Source organism: Hippopotamus amphibius, chromosome 6, assembly GCF_030028045.1.
Source record: "Hippopotamus amphibius kiboko isolate mHipAmp2 chromosome 6, mHipAmp2.hap2, whole genome shotgun sequence".
NCBI lineage: Eukaryota > Metazoa > Chordata > Mammalia > Artiodactyla > Hippopotamidae > Hippopotamus > Hippopotamus amphibius.
This window is the reverse complement of record NC_080191.1, coordinates 135,514,121-135,536,048: the sequence shown is the minus strand read 5'-3', so window position 1 is coordinate 135,536,048 and position 21,928 is coordinate 135,514,121. Positions and strand designations below refer to the sequence as shown.

The 21,928-nt window shown below is 36.2% G+C and overlaps 1 protein-coding gene across 7 annotated transcripts in view; it reads right to left on the bottom strand.

Annotated features, from left to right (window-relative positions):
* LEKR1 (leucine, glutamate and lysine rich 1) overlaps nucleotides 1-21,928 on the bottom strand; it is a 247,638-nt gene that overhangs the window by 42,751 nt on the left and 182,959 nt on the right. For all 7 annotated transcript variants that reach the window (XM_057739610.1, XM_057739614.1, XM_057739613.1 and 4 more), the window contains 3 exons: nucleotides 16,260-16,341; nucleotides 5,914-5,991; nucleotides 5,373-5,576 (listed from right to left, as the gene is read on the bottom strand). In XM_057739610.1, coding sequence (XP_057595593.1) covers nucleotides 5,373-5,576; nucleotides 5,914-5,991; nucleotides 16,260-16,341 — 364 coding nt within the window. The remainder of the gene's footprint in view (nucleotides 1-5,372; nucleotides 5,577-5,913; nucleotides 5,992-16,259; nucleotides 16,342-21,928) is intronic.

Here is a 21,928-nt window from a genome sequence, read left to right as displayed (position 1 = left end):
CACCGACACATTCAGAGGGCTCCCCATGACTGTGAAACCTGGGGATGCTGTGTGAGAGAGCTTGGGAGGGAAAAAGGGGAGATGACAGAAGGAAGGATGGAGAGGGGAAGAGACAGCCTGAAAAAGCAGGTATGCTCAATCACAGGGCTGTGTCATATACAGAACAGGAAATTCCATGAATCTCCTGGAATAATTTGTTAGATTTTATGTATATTTCTCTGAGGTGAGGGTTTATAGCTATCAATTAAAAGAGAAAAGACAAAGGAAGAGAAGAGGATGAGGAAACTGAAAAAGAAGTTAATGATGTGTATGTGGGAGGGGGAATAAAATCCTTCCCAGTAGCCTCAAAGATATGCTTCAGTGGGGACAGGGGGCAGTTAAATAAATTTCATTTAAGACAGATAAAGAGCTAGCTAGCTAGAGATACAGACAGATATTTATTTCACAGAATAATTTACACATAAGCCACTTTCACCTAACTTTGGTCACAATGAAGCTCTTCCTCCAACAACATTCTTCACTAATCCTGCCATGTTATTGGCAAGTAAATCATAATAAGTATTTTTCTATTTTTTTTTCTTGGAATTTACCAAGATAGGGCCAACACAGCTCTTGGGGAGGAACGCATAGGGTATGGACTGTTACAAACAGCTGCGTGTCTCAGCAGTGTGGTTGTAGGCCACACGTTACTGCATAAATGAATTTCTCTAAGTGTTATATGTGGGCAGTCTCCAAGCTTAAACACATATGTCCTTCTAAAATGTATTTGTAAGTTGGTTATAGGAAATTCCCAACACATTTTACTATAGAAATAACTTTCCACAAAAAAGGAATCAGGCCTGCAGGCCAGCCCACAAAACCCTATTTAATCCACAATACTTCTGAAGTGGTATCACAAGTTCACAGTTCTGGGTAGAGTTCTGGCCCTGGACAAAAGACCTTGTAGCCCGGAAGCATGAGAGCTGAGGGCTATCTTCACACAGAATTTTAAAAATAGCCACACTTTTCTCTGGCACTGTCCCTGTGCCTGCCACACTTCTCCCCATCCACCAAGGAGACCCCCCTCTCCAGCCCCAGTGTGCCTGTGACCAAGCTGGCCAGACCTTCTCTATTCGTAGCATCTAGGATCTTGAAGGACCTACTTCTCTTCCTTCCAGTGGAGCCTCTTCTCCTGTGAGAGCTTCCTCAGCTGAGTGTGGGGGAGAGAGCAATGCATAATTAATTAGATTTGTACTAAAGTAGGAGTTATTTCCTAGTCACTAACTCCTTTCCTGATAAAAAATTCAGAAGTTCTGCCAGATTTTTTCAACGGTCAGTTCTAGCTTTTCATATCTTTTTTTCTCCTCTTCTGAAACTACATAGCTTCTAAGTCTCACATTTTCCATAATGGTCCCAGTGGAACCATGGACAAGTGGCTCTGCTGCAGGAAGGGGTGGGGAAGGAGGGGCGGTGTGTGGAGATTGCCTGAATTTGCAAAGCCCACACTGGCACGCACCATGAGGGAGTTGGGCTTTGGCTTTTGGAGAGCACATCTGGCAGTCTGGTTGGTTGCTGTCCTTCAACAGTGGTGGTTTGGGACCTTGTTGTGCAGCAGATTCCCAGGCACCGCCCCATCCTACTGAACTAGAATCTCTGTGGATCTCATCAAGCAGCTCTATTTTAAGTTTTTTCCTGAGCCCAGCTTCTTTTTTGGAAGGACTTTCATGTCTCCAACTGCTTAAGGGCACCTCTATTTAGAGATCCCATTGGTGCTTCAAATCCAAGCTCCAAGAGCAAATATGCTCAGCTGAGAGACAGTTTACTGAAGTAAAGAAAGTGGAGGGAGGAAAGCCAAGTTCATGCATGAACCTTAAGGATGTTTGCTATCAGGTGACCGCAGGAGGGAAGGGCAAAGAACCTAAACAGAGATAGGAAAGGGGCAGCATAACAGGTTGCCCCTGATGCCAAAGGAAGACAAAGTTTTAAGGCAGGTTTAGACAGTAATGTCAAAGCCTCCGAAAGGTCACATGTTCTTCAGGATGTCTTTTTACCCTGGTTCTCATATCTCCCTCTGGCTCAACATGGAGTAAGCCCTGGCTATTTGCTCTCATCCACTTGGTACAGACATTTAAATGACCCAACAGAAACTGGCAGAGGGTGAGAGCTAAAGATTTTCATTTTTCTCATGTCTCTTAGGCTTAACTATGTGCAAAACCCTTGATTAATAACAAAACATAAGTGACTTGACTTGCCCTCAGTGCCCATTGCTAATCCCTTCTCCACCCAGCAGCCAGAACGAGCTTTCCACAGTGTCACTCCTTGCTTAAACCCCTCCAGTGGTTCATTTTCATTGCACTGAAACTAATACCCAAACTCCTATGGGTCTATGAGGCCCTGCATGACTTGGCCTCACCTGCATCCCTCACATTTGCTAGGTCTCGAGTCATACTGTCACTTCCAAGAACTCACTAAGCTCATTTTTTGCTTGTAAAACTCTTCCCTGGCCCTTAGTGTGGGAGCTTATACTTGTCTTCTTTTATGTATCTTTTTGAAAGTTATTTTTACAATCACCCTTTCCAAAGCAGGTACCCCTTCTATCAGTCTCTACTACAATATCCCTTTACTCACTTTATATCCATTATCACAATCTATAATTATTCTGGTTAGTTCCCTACTTTTTTTATTTTTATTTTATTTTTTTACTGTTTGTCTCTGCCATTAAAATGTCAGCTTCATGAGGACAGGGATGTTTCAGATTCACCTTTGCATCCCCAGGGTACACAGTACCTAGCATATAGTAAATGCTCAACAAATAACTGTTAACTGACTGAATTACCCAAAGTAAATCATTCATTGATTCAACAAATATTTATTGAGTGAATACATGTGCCAGATTCTGAGGATACAATAGAAGACAAGGCAGACAAAATCTGAAAGTGGCCTTGGACAAAGAAAAAAAGACAATGCTTAAATCTAGGAGAAATCCTATGATAATATGATAGCTTATTGCGCTACAAGCACATTTTAATTTTTATTATGTGACAGACATCATGTCAGTAAACCTGGTGCCACCAAATGACTAAGTAATACCATGCCTGCTTTTGGATAGACTAAAGTATAGAGAGAAAAGAATGAAAAAGGGCAAGGATGTAAAAGGAAGGAAAAAGAGGGGGGTAGAGGGGAGAAGAAGAGGAGGAAGTAGTCCAGTGATATCTCTGTTCTCTAAAAACTTAAAGAAATTATCTTTAACACTTATAATAGAAGGTAAGATTAGAATCATACCAAATTTTTAAAAAACATGGAAAATATACTGTGCTATTTCAAAGCAACCAATCCCTTAAGAAAGCTCTATATTGATTCTAATGATGTTATTAATCCTCAAAACATTCATGAAACTGCCTGCTTTCAAATTGCTGCCAGAGATAATTTATTCAGCATAGAAAAAAAAAGAATACATTTTACTTTATTTTTAATCGCCAATGATATTTCCCAGACTGATTTCCCATCATTCTCCTTGAACTTGTTTTCACTGTACCTACTGAGATTGTTTTAAAAATCAAATTCATTCCTAAAGGTCAAAGATTCATCATATTGAGGATATCCTAAAACATGCACACTTAAGCCAATCCTCAGAAAAGAGTTCCAGAAGTGTTTGAACAAAGATATGATCTTCTCAATGACCACTATGAAGGAGATAGAATTCAACTGGATAGACAGCTAAATCTAATTACTCTGACGTCACTGGAAATGGGGTATTCTGTACCTTTTATATATGTAGAGTACATAGCTGATTTTAATCTTTCTGACTCAGTATCATCATGGCCATCAATTATTAACCTATATAAATACAGGGGCACTCAAGACTACTGATGTGCATAAGGCTGTTTGTCTCTATTGTATATTGGGCCAAACTACAATGCTTTTAGAGTTTTTTTGTTTGTGTTTTTCTCTCTTCTTATGCGTGGTCAATCCTTCAGCCACCATTCCTTCTTGTTATTAGTAAGTCTGGCTCTTGTAAATTTCCTGCTTATAAAACTGCTGCTTCTAATATGCTATGGGCTTATCAATGACACAACTGTGAAATGGGGTTGGGATGAAGAGACACAGAACTACAAGACACAACATCTTAGCAAGAGGCAGATTATTGGTGTGGCAGGGTGAGAAAGAAATGGCGGGTGGCAATAAGCTCTGCAATTGTTCATCTTACTCAAGCACAGAGAAGTAAATGTATATCATCTCAAGGGGAACCAGAGACAAGCCTTGTTTCTCTGTGAACTAGACAGACCTCTGACTAGCCTGGAGTAGAGACAGATATGATCCAGTTCATAGTGTTGGTGAGAAAGTTCTGAGACACCGAATCTAATTCTAAGCTGCCTGCTACACACTTCCGTGGCCCCACTCCCAGACTCCTCCTCTGGGAGCAAATAGTTACCCTTAAAAAGAATGAAAACAAGATTATAAATCTTCTAAATTAGAAAGCAGTCAAATACTCATAAAATAAAATGAATAAAATAAAAAATAAACTAAAAAATGATAGAAAGAATGAAAAATAGCCAATTGTGATTTCTGTACACAGAGAATAATACAAGACAAAAATTCTTGCCCTTATGGAACTTGTGTTCTTATGGAATATAATAGTTATATCCATAACTATTATAAATATAAATGGCATATCTCCCATTAAAGATGCCTAAATTTAATAAAAAACCAACAAACTCCCCAAATTTGTGCTATATATCAATATGAATTCAAAACAAAAGGACTCAGAAAGAATAAGACATATCAGGCAAATGAAAACACAAAGAAAGAAAGCAGGGTTGAGTATTAAGTACAGATAGGTTTAATTTAAAGACAAATTAACTAAGCAAAAATACTTAGGATGGGTGGAGGAATATGCTTCTTAGTATCCTTGATACTAACTTAAAGCCAGGTGTATCTTTGCTTGTGGAGAGTCCTCAATAAGAGGTGTTGACAAATAATGAAGAGAGAAGAAAAGTAAGAGCTAATAAAAGAAAAAGTGACATAAAAAGATGTTTTTCCATTGGAAAATGATAGAATCCATTAATAATTGGCTGAGGTAAAACTCAGTAGTATAAGTACCACAAATTATCTTTTGATTCTTTTCAACAAAAATCTGACACCAAATGCCATGTGCGTTCCATCTCTACTTGCACTAACTGTGTACTGTTAAGCAAGTCATTTAACCAATTTGGGCTCCAGTTTAATCATAAGTAAAATGAGGTGGTGGGATGTGATGACCTTTCAGGTGAAATATATCTTTAAGCCTGTGATTTCACTGGTATCAAAATATATAGGACCTCGATGTTTCAGATATATATGGAATACTGACTTAAACATAAAATATATTTGGAAGAAATTATTCTCAACTGCACCTTTCATTTTTCAGTGTTACAACCTCTTCCTTTGTCTGATTCAGAAGAGTTTTGGTTATTTCCAGTTCATTTTCTGCAAGATTAATTCTCCTTTTTAAGTCATCTTCTTGCCTTTCTTTTGCAGTCAGTTCTTCCTGTAAAGTTTTATATATTTGTTGAGAAGTCATTAAAGAATCTTCTTTTTCTTTAAGCAATCTGGTGTGCCTAAAATGGAATAAGAAAAAAACCCAACCAATATGCATTAAATACTATATTTTTATGTTTATCAAAGATATATAAACATCTCATTTAAAACTAAAGAGTGTAACTTTAATTTTTAAAATAAGAACATTATGTAAATGGATAGTTCTCTGATTTAAAATTTTTCCCATCTAAGCAGAGGCAAAATCAATGAACAGCTTCAATATATTATAAACCTGAATTAGGTACTGTTTATGTAAACAATACAATAAGAAAAGCTAAGTACATTTTAAATGTTATTTAAAATATGGTTTCAAATTCAATTACTAAAAATATTAGATAAAAAATATGCAATGTATACCGTGACTCAGAAATAATGGATTCAAACTTCAGTTTTCTAAGTTCTCTTTGACACTCATCGGCTTCATTAGATTTATTCCTAAGATAATACAAAAGAAGTTCAAATATTTTATTTCAAAATAGCTAAAGTGCACATTTTTCCCTTTTTTAAAAACATGTTTTTCCTTTATTACTTATCTTTATATTCTGTTTGTGATTACATATGCAGATTTCCTTGAAATTAGAAATATATAGTCAAGGGTTTTTGTTTACTAAAAAATAACCTAATCTGTTAGTTCAATTATATGTGTTTTTCCATATCATTATTTTACTCATCCATAAAAAAATTTCTTATTTCTTTAAAGAAATAAATATTCAGTCCACTTCTGTGATGGCCAAGTAATCTCCTCTTAGACTAATCTACATTTAAATAAAATGTCTAACCTTTAAACAACATTCAACAAGCAAAGAAAAGATAAACCCCTAGGTGAAAGTGACCAAAAGCAGGAAGATTCTGGAGGAATCATTTAGAATGAGGTGACAGCCATGGGTCAGGTTTTTTTGTTGTTTTGTTTTTGTTTTTAATGATTTTAAACCTGAGGGCAGGCCCCAGTCTGCACCATATAGGAGAACCAAAATTCTGATAGAAAACTGGTAGAAAACACAGTCATTCTCTGGCTTGAAGAACTACAGGACAGTGTCTAGGGACAATCACAGGTGTAAGAAAGTGAAGAGTGAACCCTGAATGGGAGTGAGCCAGTGAGAGGGAATCCCAAATACTGCATATAAACTCTGCCCATATGTCTGGCTGAGCCCTGAACTACATGTGCCCTGGGCAGACTCCAAGCAGCCTAGTTAAAGATGAAAGAACTGAACTGAGATTTGAGCTGTTGCCATAGAGACAGAGTTTGCAGTATGAGGCAAACCAAATTAATTGCCTGCTTAAAGCAACACCAACCCCACCACCACCAACAACAGTATTTGGAGAAATATAACAAAATCTTGAATTTCCATAACATAACATTCAAAATGTCCAGAATACAAAAAAATTACTCAACATAGGAAGACACAGAAAAGCATGACTTACTCTAAAGAGAAAAGACAGTTAATAGGAAATGACTCTGAGATGACCCAGATATTGAAATTAGCAGACAAGGAGTTTTGAAGGCACAGTTATAACTCTGCTCGATGACATATAGGAAAATCTACTTTAACTTGTGAAAAGACAAAAAATCTCAGCAGAGAAATAGAAACCATTAAAAAGAATGAAATGGAAATTCTAAAAATGAACTAGACATTTGTTTGATCTTACAAAACCCAGTCATATAACAATATTCAAAAAGTTAACATGCTAAGAAAGATTAATATTCCAGTTTGTATAGACTTCTCATTAATAATTCATTATATGAATGTACCTTAAAACAGGTTTAAAAGCTATTTTAATGTTTATAAATGTACAAAAAATATTAATTATTAATGGTCTGCCCTACTTGCAGAATAACTTTAATTCCTAATAAACAATAATTTATTTATATCATGAATATGAACAGCATTTATTGTTATTCATTTATTTTCTTTTCTACTGTAAAATATGATAAAATTGTAAGCTGCAGGAAACTCTTGCAACTACCGTCCACGTAAAAAAATAAAACCTAACCAGCTAGCCTAGACGCTTCATGTCCTGGACCCAATCATAGGCAACCCCCTCCTCCCTAAACTGATCACTCACATGAATTTTATGATTATCACTTTGATTTTCTTTGGAGCTGTATTCCCCAAGTTTTATCACTAAACACTATACTTCAGTTCTACTTTTTCTTTTATAAAAATTTTTTTGAAAAAACATGTTGTTTCCTTTATTTTCCACTTTTTGTAAAATACCTTTATTTAAGTATTACACTAACACGCAATAAACTGCACACAATTTGACAGATCTGACAGACATATAAGCCCATGGAGCCATCACCTTGACCAAGCAGCGTATGAGCATACGTAGAGCCTAGATACTGGTCTCTGATACCATTTCCATTCAAAGGAACCAAGAGTACTCAGAGAAATGGCTGGTTCCAAGGATGAGGCAGAGTAGGTATTCCTGAAACAGTTTATTATACTGAAAGTAAGGAAGTGCTTATAAAAGATGATGGGATCATGTTCCAAGTCACAAGAGCCAGCCTGAAGGGACCCTCACTGGCTAAGCTTAGAACAATTTGTGTGCCAAAATAATTAAATACAGTAATAAATTATAAACCATTGAACAAAATAGGAGTTCATGAATCCATACCAATAATAAGTAAATAAATAATGGGAAGAAGGGAGGCTCTTATTTAAAGTAGAATGCTGAGGGCTTACTAATAAATGGTCAGGAAGACCTGGAGTTGGAAAAATCATCATCTAGCAATGACTGTGATAAAGACTGGATGAGGCAAAAATCATTAATGGATGCTATATCTAGGGATAAATGTTGACGAAAAGCAGACATGTGTATGTATTTAAATGTCTCTTATAGAGTGCTTACTGGTTGAAAGGGAACAAAACCCCTCTGTAATAACACAGTGGAAAAACTGAGCAACACCTTGACCGGGTGATCAAAATTAACATCACCAATGAGAGGCAGATGGTCATGTGCTTCCAGGTGTGATGCTCTGAGAAGTGCTCATCCTCACCTATGTGATTTTCTGGCTAAGAGTACAAGTATCCTTAATCCACTCAAGAGGAAGCCAGAAAAATACAAAATGAAAGAAAACTTACTTAAAAAAAAAGTATCAGGAGTTCTGCATTCTTCAAAAACATCCATGTCATAAAAAAACAAAGACAGACTGGAAATATTCCAGATTTAAGGAGGCTAAAGAGACATATCAAGTAGGCTGACCGTATCTGGACTGTGTGCCAGAGGAGAAAAATGCTATAAAGGCCCACTCAGAAAATTAGAATATGGGTGGTAGATTAAAGTATTATTATTGTAATTATTGTATGTAAAATCACAACATTGATTATCCTCCTGGTTATATAAAGTATCACTGTCCCGAGGAAAGGCAGGATAAAGTATTTAGAAGTAAAGGGTCATGTTGTATATAACTTATCCTTAAATGATGCAGGAAAACATTTTTGTGTGGGTTTCAGAGGGGGAGAGAGAGAGAGAGAAAAGGGTGAGGGGAAAGGGGAAGGGATAAGAGAAAAAACAAGTGGGCTAAAACATTAATAACAGGTGAATCTGGGTAAAGACTATGTGTGCTCTTTGTACTATCATTATGTTTACAACTTTTTGTAAGTTTGAAATTATTTCCAAGTAAAACAGAAAGTAAAGAATAAGGAAAACAGTAACATGCCATTAGAAAAGTGGGCAAAGGTTGTGCTCAGGTGAGTCACAAAGGAAAGAATACAAACAGCCAAATATGCAGGGGTACAGTTTTTCATCAAACTAGGATTTTTTTTTTTTAGTTATAATATCTAGTATTAGCTAGAAGTGGAAAAATAGGTATTTAAAACACTGCTGAGATTATAAATCAATATAATCTTATTGGAGGGTAATGAGTCATTATGCATTAAAAGTCTTAAAAATATGCAAGTTTGAGTCTAGCAAAAATTATCCTAAAAAATAATTGCATGTGAGTAGAAAGATTTATATCTATGAATTTTAAAATACCTTGCTTATAAAAGTGAAAAATTTGCAAATTCTAAAATACAAGGGATTAGTAAATAAGTTATGGTTCATCCACAGATTAGAATACTACATAGCCATTTGATAACTATAAATATATCATGTAATGAATGACATGGGAAAATATCCAGGATATATTATTAAGTGAAAATATGTTTAAAATATGCATTACTTAGAAAAGTGGACTATAAGGATATATTGAAATATGAAGATGATGTTCTTTTCTATGTATTCCTTATATTTCCCAAGTTTTATACATTTACTCTGAAATCAAACAAAAATGTTCCTTTTAGAAATGCTTTGAGATTCAGCAGCCCCGGCCCACAACTTTCACTCTATGTTTCGACTCATACACACTTTTCCAAATCTAGAGTCAGGGACAGCAGAACTACTTTAAATGGTTATTTTACTATATGGACAATAAATTTTGGCTTCAATTAAAAAAAAAAAAGCTCCCTGGGGAGCCTACCATCCCAAGAACTCCCCTCACTATAGTCATCTCCCACCCCCATGCCGGCTAAGCCACTCTTTTTATGGTCTGCCCTTCATTGCCCAATTGTTATCTTCACCTTCATTAGGATGGGAGGAATTGGAAGGAATAAAAAGAATGCCTACATCTCTTTAAACACTGCATTCCTTCTTTTACTCTCAGCAAATAGTGTTAATCCTTTCTCTTCAGCTGCTTTGAATAAGCCTTCAGAAAGCCTCCTGCTGCTCCTGCCAGTCAAAGCAAAGGAAATAAGATAAAGTAGTTGGATATTTTTCTTTAATTTGAAAGACAAGGGTTGTGCCATTCCATGTCTTTATGTGAAATAGCCATTCTTAAACTGCCTCCTTGATATTTCCACTTTGCTGTCCAAAAGGCATCTCAAATCTAACAGATCAAAAGCATTGATTTGTATTTCTCTCACCCCCATATCTATTTTCTTTCACAGATTTTCCCACTTCAATAAATGGCACCAACACATAATGATACTAATAGGTAACACCTTATATATCTCACACTACCCTCAAATAAGCACTTATCCAGCCCTTGTTACAGCTGAGGAAACAGAACAGAAGTAAGTAACATGCCCAAGGTGACATAACTGCTAAGTAGTACTGCTAGAATTTGAACCCCAACAGTCTGGATCTGGTTTCTAGGCTGTTAGTCACTATTCTCTACTGCCTCTCAACTATCTACTCTGATGCTGAACAGCCCCAATCCCCATCCTTTATTATTTCCTTTCTTTTCCAGTCCTCTTCCTCCTTGGCCACATTCACTCCATCAGTAAATCCAGTTAGATTGAACCCTGGCATATATTTCTCTCCATTTCCACACTATAGCCTTATACTAAACCAGCCACTTCTCACTCGCATGAACGCAGAGCCTCCCACCTAGTCTCCCTGATCGCTCTTACACTCCCACTTCAGTCTATTCTCTATGTAGCAGCCATGCCAACCTTTTAAAACAAATCAGATCAGTTCACTCTCTTGCCAAACCCTTTGATAGTTTCCCTCTGCCCCCTGCATAAACTCAAAATCCTCACTAGATTTTGGACACACTGGTATATTCATTTCTTATTGCTGCTGTAACAAATTACCATAAACACAGGCATTTAAAACAACACAAATTTATTATCTTACATTTCTAAGGTAAGAAGTCCTAAAATCAAGATGTCATGAGGGCTGTGTTCCTCCTGGCAGCTCCAGAAAAGAATCTGTTTCCTTGCCTTTTCTAGCTTCTAGAGACCACATGCATTCCTTGGCTTGTGGCCCCTTCTTCCATATTCAAATCACATCACTCCAACCTCTGCTTCCATCCTCACATCCACTTTTGTGACTCTCTTGCTTTCATCTTATAAGAACCTTTGCATTTACAACATTGAGCCTGACTGAGTAATCCGAGATACTCTCCCCAGCTCTAAATCCCTAATTTAATCACATGTGCAAAATCCCTTTTGCCACATAGGATAATGTACTCACAGATTTCAGGGATTATGACATGAAAATCTTTGGAAGCCATTATTCTGTCTACCACAACTGGCCTTCGTGTTTCTTTAATTTGTAAAACTCACTCCCAAGAATTTTTTGTCCTTGATCTCTCTGCTTCCAGATGTTAGCTTGTTAGCACTGTTAGCTCCTTTCTATTACTCAGATTTTAACTCAAAGGCCATCTGCTCAGGGATGCCACTCTATCAAAAGTATACCACTCTTCCCCAACACTCACATTCTTTTGTGCCTATTTTATATTTTTGCAGCACTTACCATTACCCGAAATTACCTAAACGGCTCTATTGTAGCTTGTCAGTCCTGTTACTCCAATATCTTGTGCTTGTACACAAGAGTCATGGTACCTAACTGCCTCTCAGTGAGCATTTTGTATTGAATGAATCAATGAAGGAAACCTAGCCTGTTAAATCTAGGATCATGTGAAAAGTGGATCTATACTCTGACACTGGATTGCCACCTGGCCACTTGGCCACCTGCTTGGCTAGGCAAAAAATTCTCATGAATGATGAGAGAAGAGGAAAATCAGGAGAACATTATAACTCAGAAGGCAATAATAATGTTCCAAGAACATCTCAACTGTGCGAAATGTTGCTGTTATTTGGTCAAGTAAGAGCTTTAGAAATCAGAAATTTATGCTGGTTATGGCTGATTATTGCTTACAATTACTAGTTAAATGAGAAGGAGGTGGCTGCTAATAAAATTAAAGTGTTAGTTACAAAGTTACCCAAATTAGAAAGTATATTTTATATAACCACTTTAGACGTATTCACTAGTAACTGATAAATTATAAATCACTTAAAGTGAATTTTATTCTTTTCATTACATATGTGAAAATGAATACATTCATTTTCTATAAGCTATTTAAGTAATATATTAGTATATAGAGTAAAATAAGTCTCTACATGCCCCTGACTCTCACTTCCAGAAGGAACTGTTGTAATCCTACCAATAATTTAGTCAATGAATTTGAATCCATATATATTTGTATGTACATTCATATACACTTTTAACATGAATGGAATCATTTTCTAATCATATTTTTAATCTCTAAAATTCCTAATAGTGTCTTTTTTAAAACAGCCTGTCCTTTAATGGTTACATTCCGGGACATACTTTGAAGGATATCTTAACTTTTAAAATTTATCTTAACATCTTCTGTTTGCTATTTAACAACCTAGGTGTTAAAGTTTTCCTGTATGAGTTCAGAGCCATTTGGAACAATGTTGGGGGAAGGTTTTTCTCACATACCTGGTAATCTTTGGTTGGGTGTTCATCCTAAGCCTGAGATTCTGTTTGTTGTCTGCTTTGCTGTTTATTGTTGTCCTAGATTGTTTTTGGAGGTTGTGATGAAGAGGCAGAGTATGGTGGGGGCACTGGAAGTTTGTCTAGGGATGTGGGGACCCCAGCCTTTCCTGGGGTTTGGTAGCTGCCAGGCTCCCCAGCTCCAGTCCCCACAAGATGCCTGGCAAATGCGCTTCACACAGGACCTGTTGATTGGAGATGGGGAGTGGGGTTGGTGAGAGGCCAGTGGCTTAAATGTTCCAAATATAATTCCTCAGAGTGGGCTTCATTGGATCACCACAATCAGAATTATTTATGTGTGGGGGGAGTGCATTAAAAATGCAGACTGCTCAGGGACACCTCAAACCCAAATTTAAAGCCAGAATATCTGTGGGAATGGAGCCCAGAAACTGATCCTGGGATTGGGTCTGTGGGGGAGGTCATACTATAATACATAGTTTCAATAAATTCCCCAGGATTCTTCCATAGATTGGAGTTTGAGAACCACTGTTCTCATGATTTGCCAGATCCCATTCCCTTCTCTTTGTGTTAACTGATTCCAAGTGAGGTCCTACCTATCACATGCCCACCACACAATTGGTTTTCCTCTAGTTTATTCCTCTGCAGAGTTGACCCTTTTTATTTTTTTTCCTATGTATTCTCTTTCAGGAATTCCTAAAAATTTTGCACCCTCTACAACAGTCTTTCTTGTTAGTCTTTTTTACCTATCTTATCTCACGTATATATATATAAAATAAAAGTGTTATTTCCTAGTTCTCTCTCTCTCTCTCTACATATATATTTAAAAATAATAAAGCTACATATCACAGCATCCATATTTTTCATTACTTCAGGAGGGTCTTCCCTAAATTAATCTAGATATTATGACAAATAAAATTTGTAGAAAATATCATCACTTTTCAGAGCATCACTAACACTCTACCTCTTTAGTAAACATTATTGGTTACCTTCTGGACATGTACTATAGCTTTCTTCCTGGCCATCAGAGCCCCATTACCATCTGTTCTCAGGATAAATCCTGCTTGACCTGAGCTAATTGTGGTAGTCCAGTTCCCCTTGCCAGTGATTTATTTAGGAGAGGGTATGTAAGGGTTCTAGCCAAGAGATGTAAGGCGAGGGCTGTTTGGTGACTTCTGAGAAATTTTTATCTCACTTCTTACGAGATACCAGAAAAACAGGCCCTTCCTGCCTCTGGGGTGGTTACATTTGGATGTGGTACCTGGAATTGTAGCCATGTCGCGATCATAAGGGACTTTAGCCTTGGGGTGAAGCCAGTGCTGAGGGCAGCAGAGTGGAGACAGAAAGAGCAGCAAGATCAGCAAGATCCTTCCTGGTATTATTGAGTTGCTAGATTGACTAAACCTGAGACCACTCTACCTCTGTTACTTATAGCTCAAAGCGTCCTAAGTGATAAAATCTCTACTTTCAAATACATAACAAGTTCTTATAAGCCTTGGAAAATATTTTCTTATAAATTTTAGGAAAGAAAGAAACTCAAGTTCATCCATTTAAAAACTGCCTTTTCTCCTTAAGTAAAAACCCACAAAATTTATTTCCAAACATTTAAAAATCTTTAAACAAAACAATTATCTTGGGTTGGTGAAACTCATTCCTAACCCCAGCCCCAAAAAAGAGTGAGGACTAAATTTTGTTAAAAATCTGATTTCATAGCTCCTTCCAATTTCTGGAAGTTCAAACAGGTTTGGGTATGTAGAGCAAATCTCCAATTTTTTAAGAAATTGTATGTCAAAAATTTTGAGTGAATTATTTTGACTTCAAACTGAATTTATCATAAAACAATAGCCAAGTTGCAAATTTGGTTTTAACCTATAAATAAAATAGTACTTACATACTACTGGGGACTTCCTGAGCTCTGGGTACCCTAAGTGGTCCCAGGCTCTGATCCTACACGCCTGCCCTACTCAACTTCATCCTAGTAGTGAAGGAGGGTAGACGGAGTAGAGATGGAAGAGCTAGGTACAGGCAGCACAGAGAAAGGTCTCCAGCAGGACCACTGAAGTGGCTCTGTCTTTCATAACTCAAGTTTTCTAAAAGTGGATGCTCTGCCCATTTTCTAATTTTAAGAAGTTCTCACACAGGTAGGAAGCACCGGTTTTATTATAAACTGAAACAACAGCATCAGCATTTCTACAATTCTATAGTGATTTCCTCCAGGTAATTCATTTGATGGACTTTAGTGAGTGGTATTTTCTCCCTCCAACTCCAATCTACTCTGACTCATCATTTCTCAGCACTCATATTATAAATTATATTAAAAATATGATTAACAAAAACATCACAAAGCATGTATTAATATTAAATGGGCTGTGGCCTGACTAGGCAGCCCTCCACATGAGACATTCACATGGCCAAAGCCCTCCCTGATGTTACTAGAGGGTGGGGATTAATGATTCTTTTCTGACAATTCCCATCTTGCTTCTTTTTCTCATGTTTCTTCTCCTCAGAAAGTTCCTTGCTGCACCCAGTGAATCATGCTAGGACCCCTTATCCACTTATTCCTTCAACCCCAGCTATCACACACAGAGAGCTGAACTATTATTTACTGAACTGTTGACCACAGTGTTATAAAGCATGAATATTTGGTTTTTCTTGGCTTTTGAAAATAACTTATTTTGCTACAAATAATCAAAGTATACATAAATTTGATAGAGTATTTTTGGAATTTGTTCTTCCTTGTGTTAAGAATTTTGTTGAACACACTGTTCTTAGGAATAGTCCATGGTCAACACAACATTTGGTTGCTAAGCATTCTAAATATTTATATTTCTTACGAGGTTCATCCTTCTAAAATATAGGAACTGAAAACCAAAGCTACCAGATTATATACGACAAAGTAAAAGAATTTACTTACTTTTCAAAGATTATATAAATTCTACTTTAGTGTTATAATTATAGATGTACTATAGTTATACTATAATTTTTGAAATTTCTGAAATAAAATCATTTTTAAAAGAAACAGTGCTTTGGATACAAAAATCATTTGTTTTCCAATATTTTCTTTCTCACTTATATAAGGCATAAGCACTTCAGCATTTCAAAGATAACTCAACTGTCTTTTTGAACCTAAAATTTATAACATTAAGAAATAACTTCAGTGCTGTTTCTTCTGGACAGATAATAGAGATGATAAGAGAAAAAGTTCAGAGACTATTAAGTTACTACATTTGAATAACCAGGGAAAGCTTTAATACATGGATAGGTAAATTTCTTATTGAGATAAAGAAACATTTCATGTGTTTGAAAATATTTACAGGTCCTTCAGTATAGGCCAGAAAAGTAGCTGAGAAAAATTGTAGTAGACCATACCCACACAACCAAATTACTGCTCAGAGTCACAGAGAACACATGATGGTCTTTCTAAATTCTTACAGGTTGTTTAATGTTTACCATCTTACATGAGCTTTTCTCTGTAGTTGTCCATCTCAGTCACTGCCTTCTGAAGTTTTAGCCCAAGTGCTTCTACTTGACACTGTAAATCTGGAATGACATAATGTGTTCTTCTGATTAGTACATTTTAAGTGTCCAGATATTTTCATAAGAGTAAACCACATTCTTGCAGAGTTGCCACTCACCTCCTGAAGAATAATGCAGCTGTTTTTTCCACTTTGCTTGGTTGACCATATATAGCTCATCCCTACTCTGAAACCCTACAGAATTAATAGGTCTTGACAGACTCAATTTATTGGCCTCTTAATGCCCCCAATGTCATGCTAATTTTCAAACAGCTAATAGGCTAAATTTTACTAACGTTTTCAATGGAAATTTATGTCGCTGGCACACATGAGGGTTTTTGATCATATGGCTCACTTCTGATACACTTGACTGCCTGAGCTAACTCTTTTGGCCTGGAACTGAGAAGTATTGCTGAGGCCTCCCAGTAGAACTGAAATAGATAAACCATGTGCAAGGCTTCCGGTAAAGAATCTCTTAACTCTGGGTAGCATCTAATAGGCATTTTAATGACTTTCAAAGCCAAGAAAATACAAGCAGGAAATTGGCTTTCATAGAGTCTTGAACTGGGGAATTCAAGTAGTGTTTGAGAAATAATTCAAGCAGCCACGTATCACATGTGTGGATGCAGAACTGAAACTAAAGCAGAAAGAACGTATAGCTTGAATGATCTAAGTCCCCCCATTAGCCTGTGTGTGGGGACTAAGATCTGAACCCTTAATAACAGCCCTTGTTGGTACTCTTTCTGGGAATAAGGTGGAAAACAAATTTACACAGGTGGATTAACTGATTTCTATGAAGAAAATAATTTTAAACTCTGGAATTTATAAAATTTCCATGTTACATCTGTTTGGGTGTTTTAATAACATATTTTTAATAGTAAACTTTAAAATCTTTATGCATCCATACAAATATATAAAATTTCTATGTGTATCTTCAATCTGCCTTCTTAACTTTGTTTTACAAAGATGAGACAGTTCTTTAAATCAGAAAATACATTCACTCTAAACAAATGTTTTAATTAGAATTTACTAGATATTGGTATAAATCTTGTGTTTATTCAGCATGTTGACATATATTAATGTTATCCCTCAAATAACCACATAAGTGCAAATAGCCCCATTTTTCAGATGATGAAAAATGAGATCTTCTCTGATTCTCTTGCCTAATATCTTACAGTGAGTAAATGCATTAGCCAGCAGTCAAACTGACAAGATTTTAAACTTGGGTAAAGAGATCTATTTGGAAGAATGGCTCCTTGAATAAATAAATAAATTATTTATTATAACTAAACAATAATTATTTTTATTAATAATAATTATTATTAATAAAAATTCAATATGGACTTGATAGATAATATTTGTGTGGTACATCTTTTCCACTTATCAAGTGATATCATTATATGAGAGAAAAGATAAAATAATGTACACATAGAGAATTTAGTTTTGAGTGTAACCTTTTGAAACAAGACAATCTCTAATGAATATTGTTGCTTTGTTATTAAGTACATGTGGGCTTGTAGGGGGTTCTATTTACACAGGCACAGATAAAACATTTCTGCCCATCCTCTGAAGAATAAGGAGGGAAGGAAGTTGATGTTTGTTGATGGTATACTATTTCAGGCACTGTGCAAGGTGCTTTCTCCTATATCATTTAATTCATAGTCACTATCATCCTAAAAAACAGATACACATTTTATTTTTACCAGAAGGCTCCAGGAATCAGAATAATTAACTAACTAAAGGTCACAGAGCTAGTTAGAAGTGATCCCATGATTCAAACTGAGGTTGGCTTCATCCCAAAGTCTTTATCTTTCTAACTCTCTTTTGCTGACTGTCAAAAATATAAAAGGTACAAGGGAATATGATATTTGTCCATGAAAATGTGGTTAGTGTGGCCATATATTTGTTTAGCATATCTTAGAATCTTTAAAGAGGTATACTTAAGACAAATTAAAAGTATTATTTATTACTACATAAAATATGCAGTAAATTAGTGTAATGTCTAATTCCAAGAGGTGGTTTAGATTTCAATTTTTGAAAGTTTAAAAATTAATGTAATTAATGAAAGATATTAAGACAAATATGGTATCATTGTGACTGACTTAATAACTGTGATATCAGAGAGAACAATTATGCCTTCCTATTAAATATCCCTTGGTGCTTTTGTCAGGATATAATCCTAAACTAGATGAAGCATGGATCTGAGCCCCGTGATAAATTCTATGTTATTACTACTAAATGTAGCTATTGTTAAGAGGAAGAACTGATTATCTTAAAAATAAACTCCAAAGAATTGGTCCCTGATATGCGAATTTTATGCTATTAATTCTCAATTACCTAATTGGTAGAATATCAGACAGTAAAAATGGTAGCTAATTCAAAACCTATTTTTATAGCACTGTGAAGTATTCTTAGGATCACATTTGAATATACTTGTGCATCACAGTTCCAGAATTTACTGGATTTAAAGGAAAATAAACTACACAATCATGACCCAACTCAAGAAAGGAAAAGCTATTATACTTTCCAGTGTTATTCTCTCTACACACCCACCTAAATCTCTCTCTCTCTATTTCAAGATAAACATAGATACCTTAGTCTTTAAATCACAGTACCCAATGAGTAGGGAAGCCAGTTCTTTCAGATTATTCACTATGTTTTTACAGCATCTCTGAGTAAAAATAGGGAAAGCAAATAAATGTTTTACTTTAAAACACAAAAACCTCTGAAGGCTGTTGTGTGGAAATGTAAGTAATGTCAACAAATAAATCATTTTACTTAAGGAGAGAAGATACCACATAGAATCAACAAAAAGATTCATTATGAATAATCCATAATTTAAAGAGCCCACCAGTGTATAATTAGAAGCTGGTTAATATATTTTCATAGCTTTTTTTAAACCTTTGGTTATATTTTCTGTAATAAAGAAGTGCTAAGAATTATTTTTAAAATACATAGAACATATCTTTACTTTTCTGAATGAGGTGTAAGCATGCTATTGGTTTATTACTGGTTCCGATAGACCAGTGGGATCCTTTTGTTTCTGGAAGCAGAGTGCCCAGTTCCAGTCCTTAATAAATAAAGGCACATAGTTAGGCTAAGCAGCAGAGAGATTAAGCCACCTGCAAAAGACAGCTCCTTCAGTTCCTGAGGCAGGGAGTTCTTAAATAAGTGTATTGTTCTGTGTAGTCCTTCTTTATAGTTAAATACATTCAACTTCAATTTTCTGTCATTCAGCATGACATTGGATTATGAGGCAAAAGGCCCTGAATGCCTACAAAAAGAAAGGAAGCATTGGCTTTAAACACCATGCAGATGTAAGGCGGAACCCATGGAAACAATCCAAAATTTACAACAGCAAATTCTACTACAATGTGACTGCGTTCTTTGCAGATATTAAATAAGAAGCAAATGATTTTAAATGAACAAGACAAAAAGGAGCTCTTAGCCTCTCTTCATATGAAGCCAGCTGTTTGCTGGATAGCATTACATAGGCATCAGATTTGGGGTAATTAGTCATTTAAGAGAATCCTGTTATTCCAAAAGGTTTCTAGGATCTACAAATACAAAAGGTATTCATAGTTAGCTATTTTATCATGGGATATAAAACTTTACAGTCACTTGGAGGGTATATTGTTAGTATAATGTTTGAGAAAACAATAAACAAAATCTTTATAGTGGAAAGATATTTCAAGCTTAAAACTTTCTGGATAAAGAAAACACAAAAAATTAAAAAACAAAATCTGATTCAAAGTGCAATATGAAGGAAAATGATTCCAGGTTCAAGCAGCAGAATGGAGGAACAAGCAAGCAGGCAGGAGAACTGTTACCCAGAGATCCAGATCTAGGAGAATTTGTTTTTAATGAAAAGGTAAATGCTATATATATATTTTAAATGGTACAGATAATTGAAGAAAAGGAAAAACAAAAACTCACCACTCTTTCAATACACTCCTAAGACAGGATAACATAGAGGTGGATGCATGAACTCTAAAGCCAGACTGCCTAACTTCAAATCTTGGCTGTGCTTCCTCCTAAGTGACTTCAGGTATTTTAGTTTCCTAATCTATAAAATGGTTACTACAGCATAGGATTGTTCTGGGAATTAAGTGACTTAATATATGTAAAGAGGAGAATACTGCCAGGCACACAGTGAGTAGTATGTAACTACTGGTTATCATTATTGGGGGTGGTAGTAAGGCCACCCTCCTTGCTGCCCACTTCTGCTCTGAATCTCATCAATTCTTGCCTGAGGACCTTTGTTCTTGCATTTGGGCCTGGTGTCATCAGTGGTTATCTTTGTATGGGGAAGAATAAAAATGAAGGTTTTAACTATGTATTAAAAAAAATAATCTACTGAGTAACTATGACAAAATGTTAAAACTTGTAAAATACAGGTGATGAATCCACACATCTTCGTTATATTATTCTCTCTATTTTTCAGTGTTTGATGTATTTTACGGATATATTGTTTAGGGAAGGGTCTTGTTTGTACAGGTCAAGGATAGCATGTTCTGTACTAAGGGGTCTAATCAACTCAGTTCTCTGTGTCTAAGATACAAAAGAACATAAGGCAATTAGAACTTGGTGGGGGTGGGGGATGAGGTTGAAACTAAAAACAAGCTATTTGATTTCGTAAATAGGGAGCAGAGAAATTCAATTGCAGTTGAAGGGGGATTTGGTGACAAGGAGGGTTTTTTATTTTGTTTTTGTTTTAAGTTATCAGGACATATTTATTTGCATTTAATTAGAGGGTACCCACGCTTGTGAATTTAATGTATGCCTTCTAACCTGTACTTATGTATGAAAAAACAGTACTTCTTGTAGGTGTTTTAAAAAACTACATAAATGATGTGAAGCTATAAATCTCATTTTTAAGGACTTTTATTGAGATATAATTGACATAAAAAATACAAATCTCATTTTAATTCTTTTTTCAGACCTATCCATGTAACTATATATACATATGACTTATTCCTTTCTGCCTGATATATAAGATTTAATTGTGTGCATATACCACATTTTACTGATCTAGTCCAATAGTGATGAAACTTAGCTTGCTTGCAACTTAGTATCACAACAAAAAATCCTGCAATAAAAGCTTTTCATCAGAGGTGGGATCAAGATGGCAGAGTAAAAGGACCCTGAGCTCTTGGGCAGGAGCAGAACCGGTTCCATAGGAGAGACTACCATTGCCTGCATGTCTGTGACAGCACACACTTGGGAAGGAATGGAACAAGCTCAGTACTGTAACTCAACCCCTCCAGCCCTGACCCAGCCTCTAACCAAGGCATGCATACCAGGGAAAAAGTGGAACCAGCTCAGAAGTGCAGCCTGAATCCTTCAGGCCACAGCCACGCCCCCAACTAAGTTGGCAACTGCCAACACATGAGGGAGAAACGGAACTCCTTCAGGGCTCTTGCTCCAGCCCATTGGGCCCTGGCCCCATCCCTGATAGGGTGCTTACTTCCATGGAGCCTAGGAAGAGCCCTGGCTCACACCTGGTTCTAGTTCTAGCCCCTCCAAATCCAGCCCTACCTTCCACCACAGTGGCAGCTGCCAAATGCACCCTGGGGGAAGATCTGGCCTGTGCTCACTTCAGACCTAGCTCT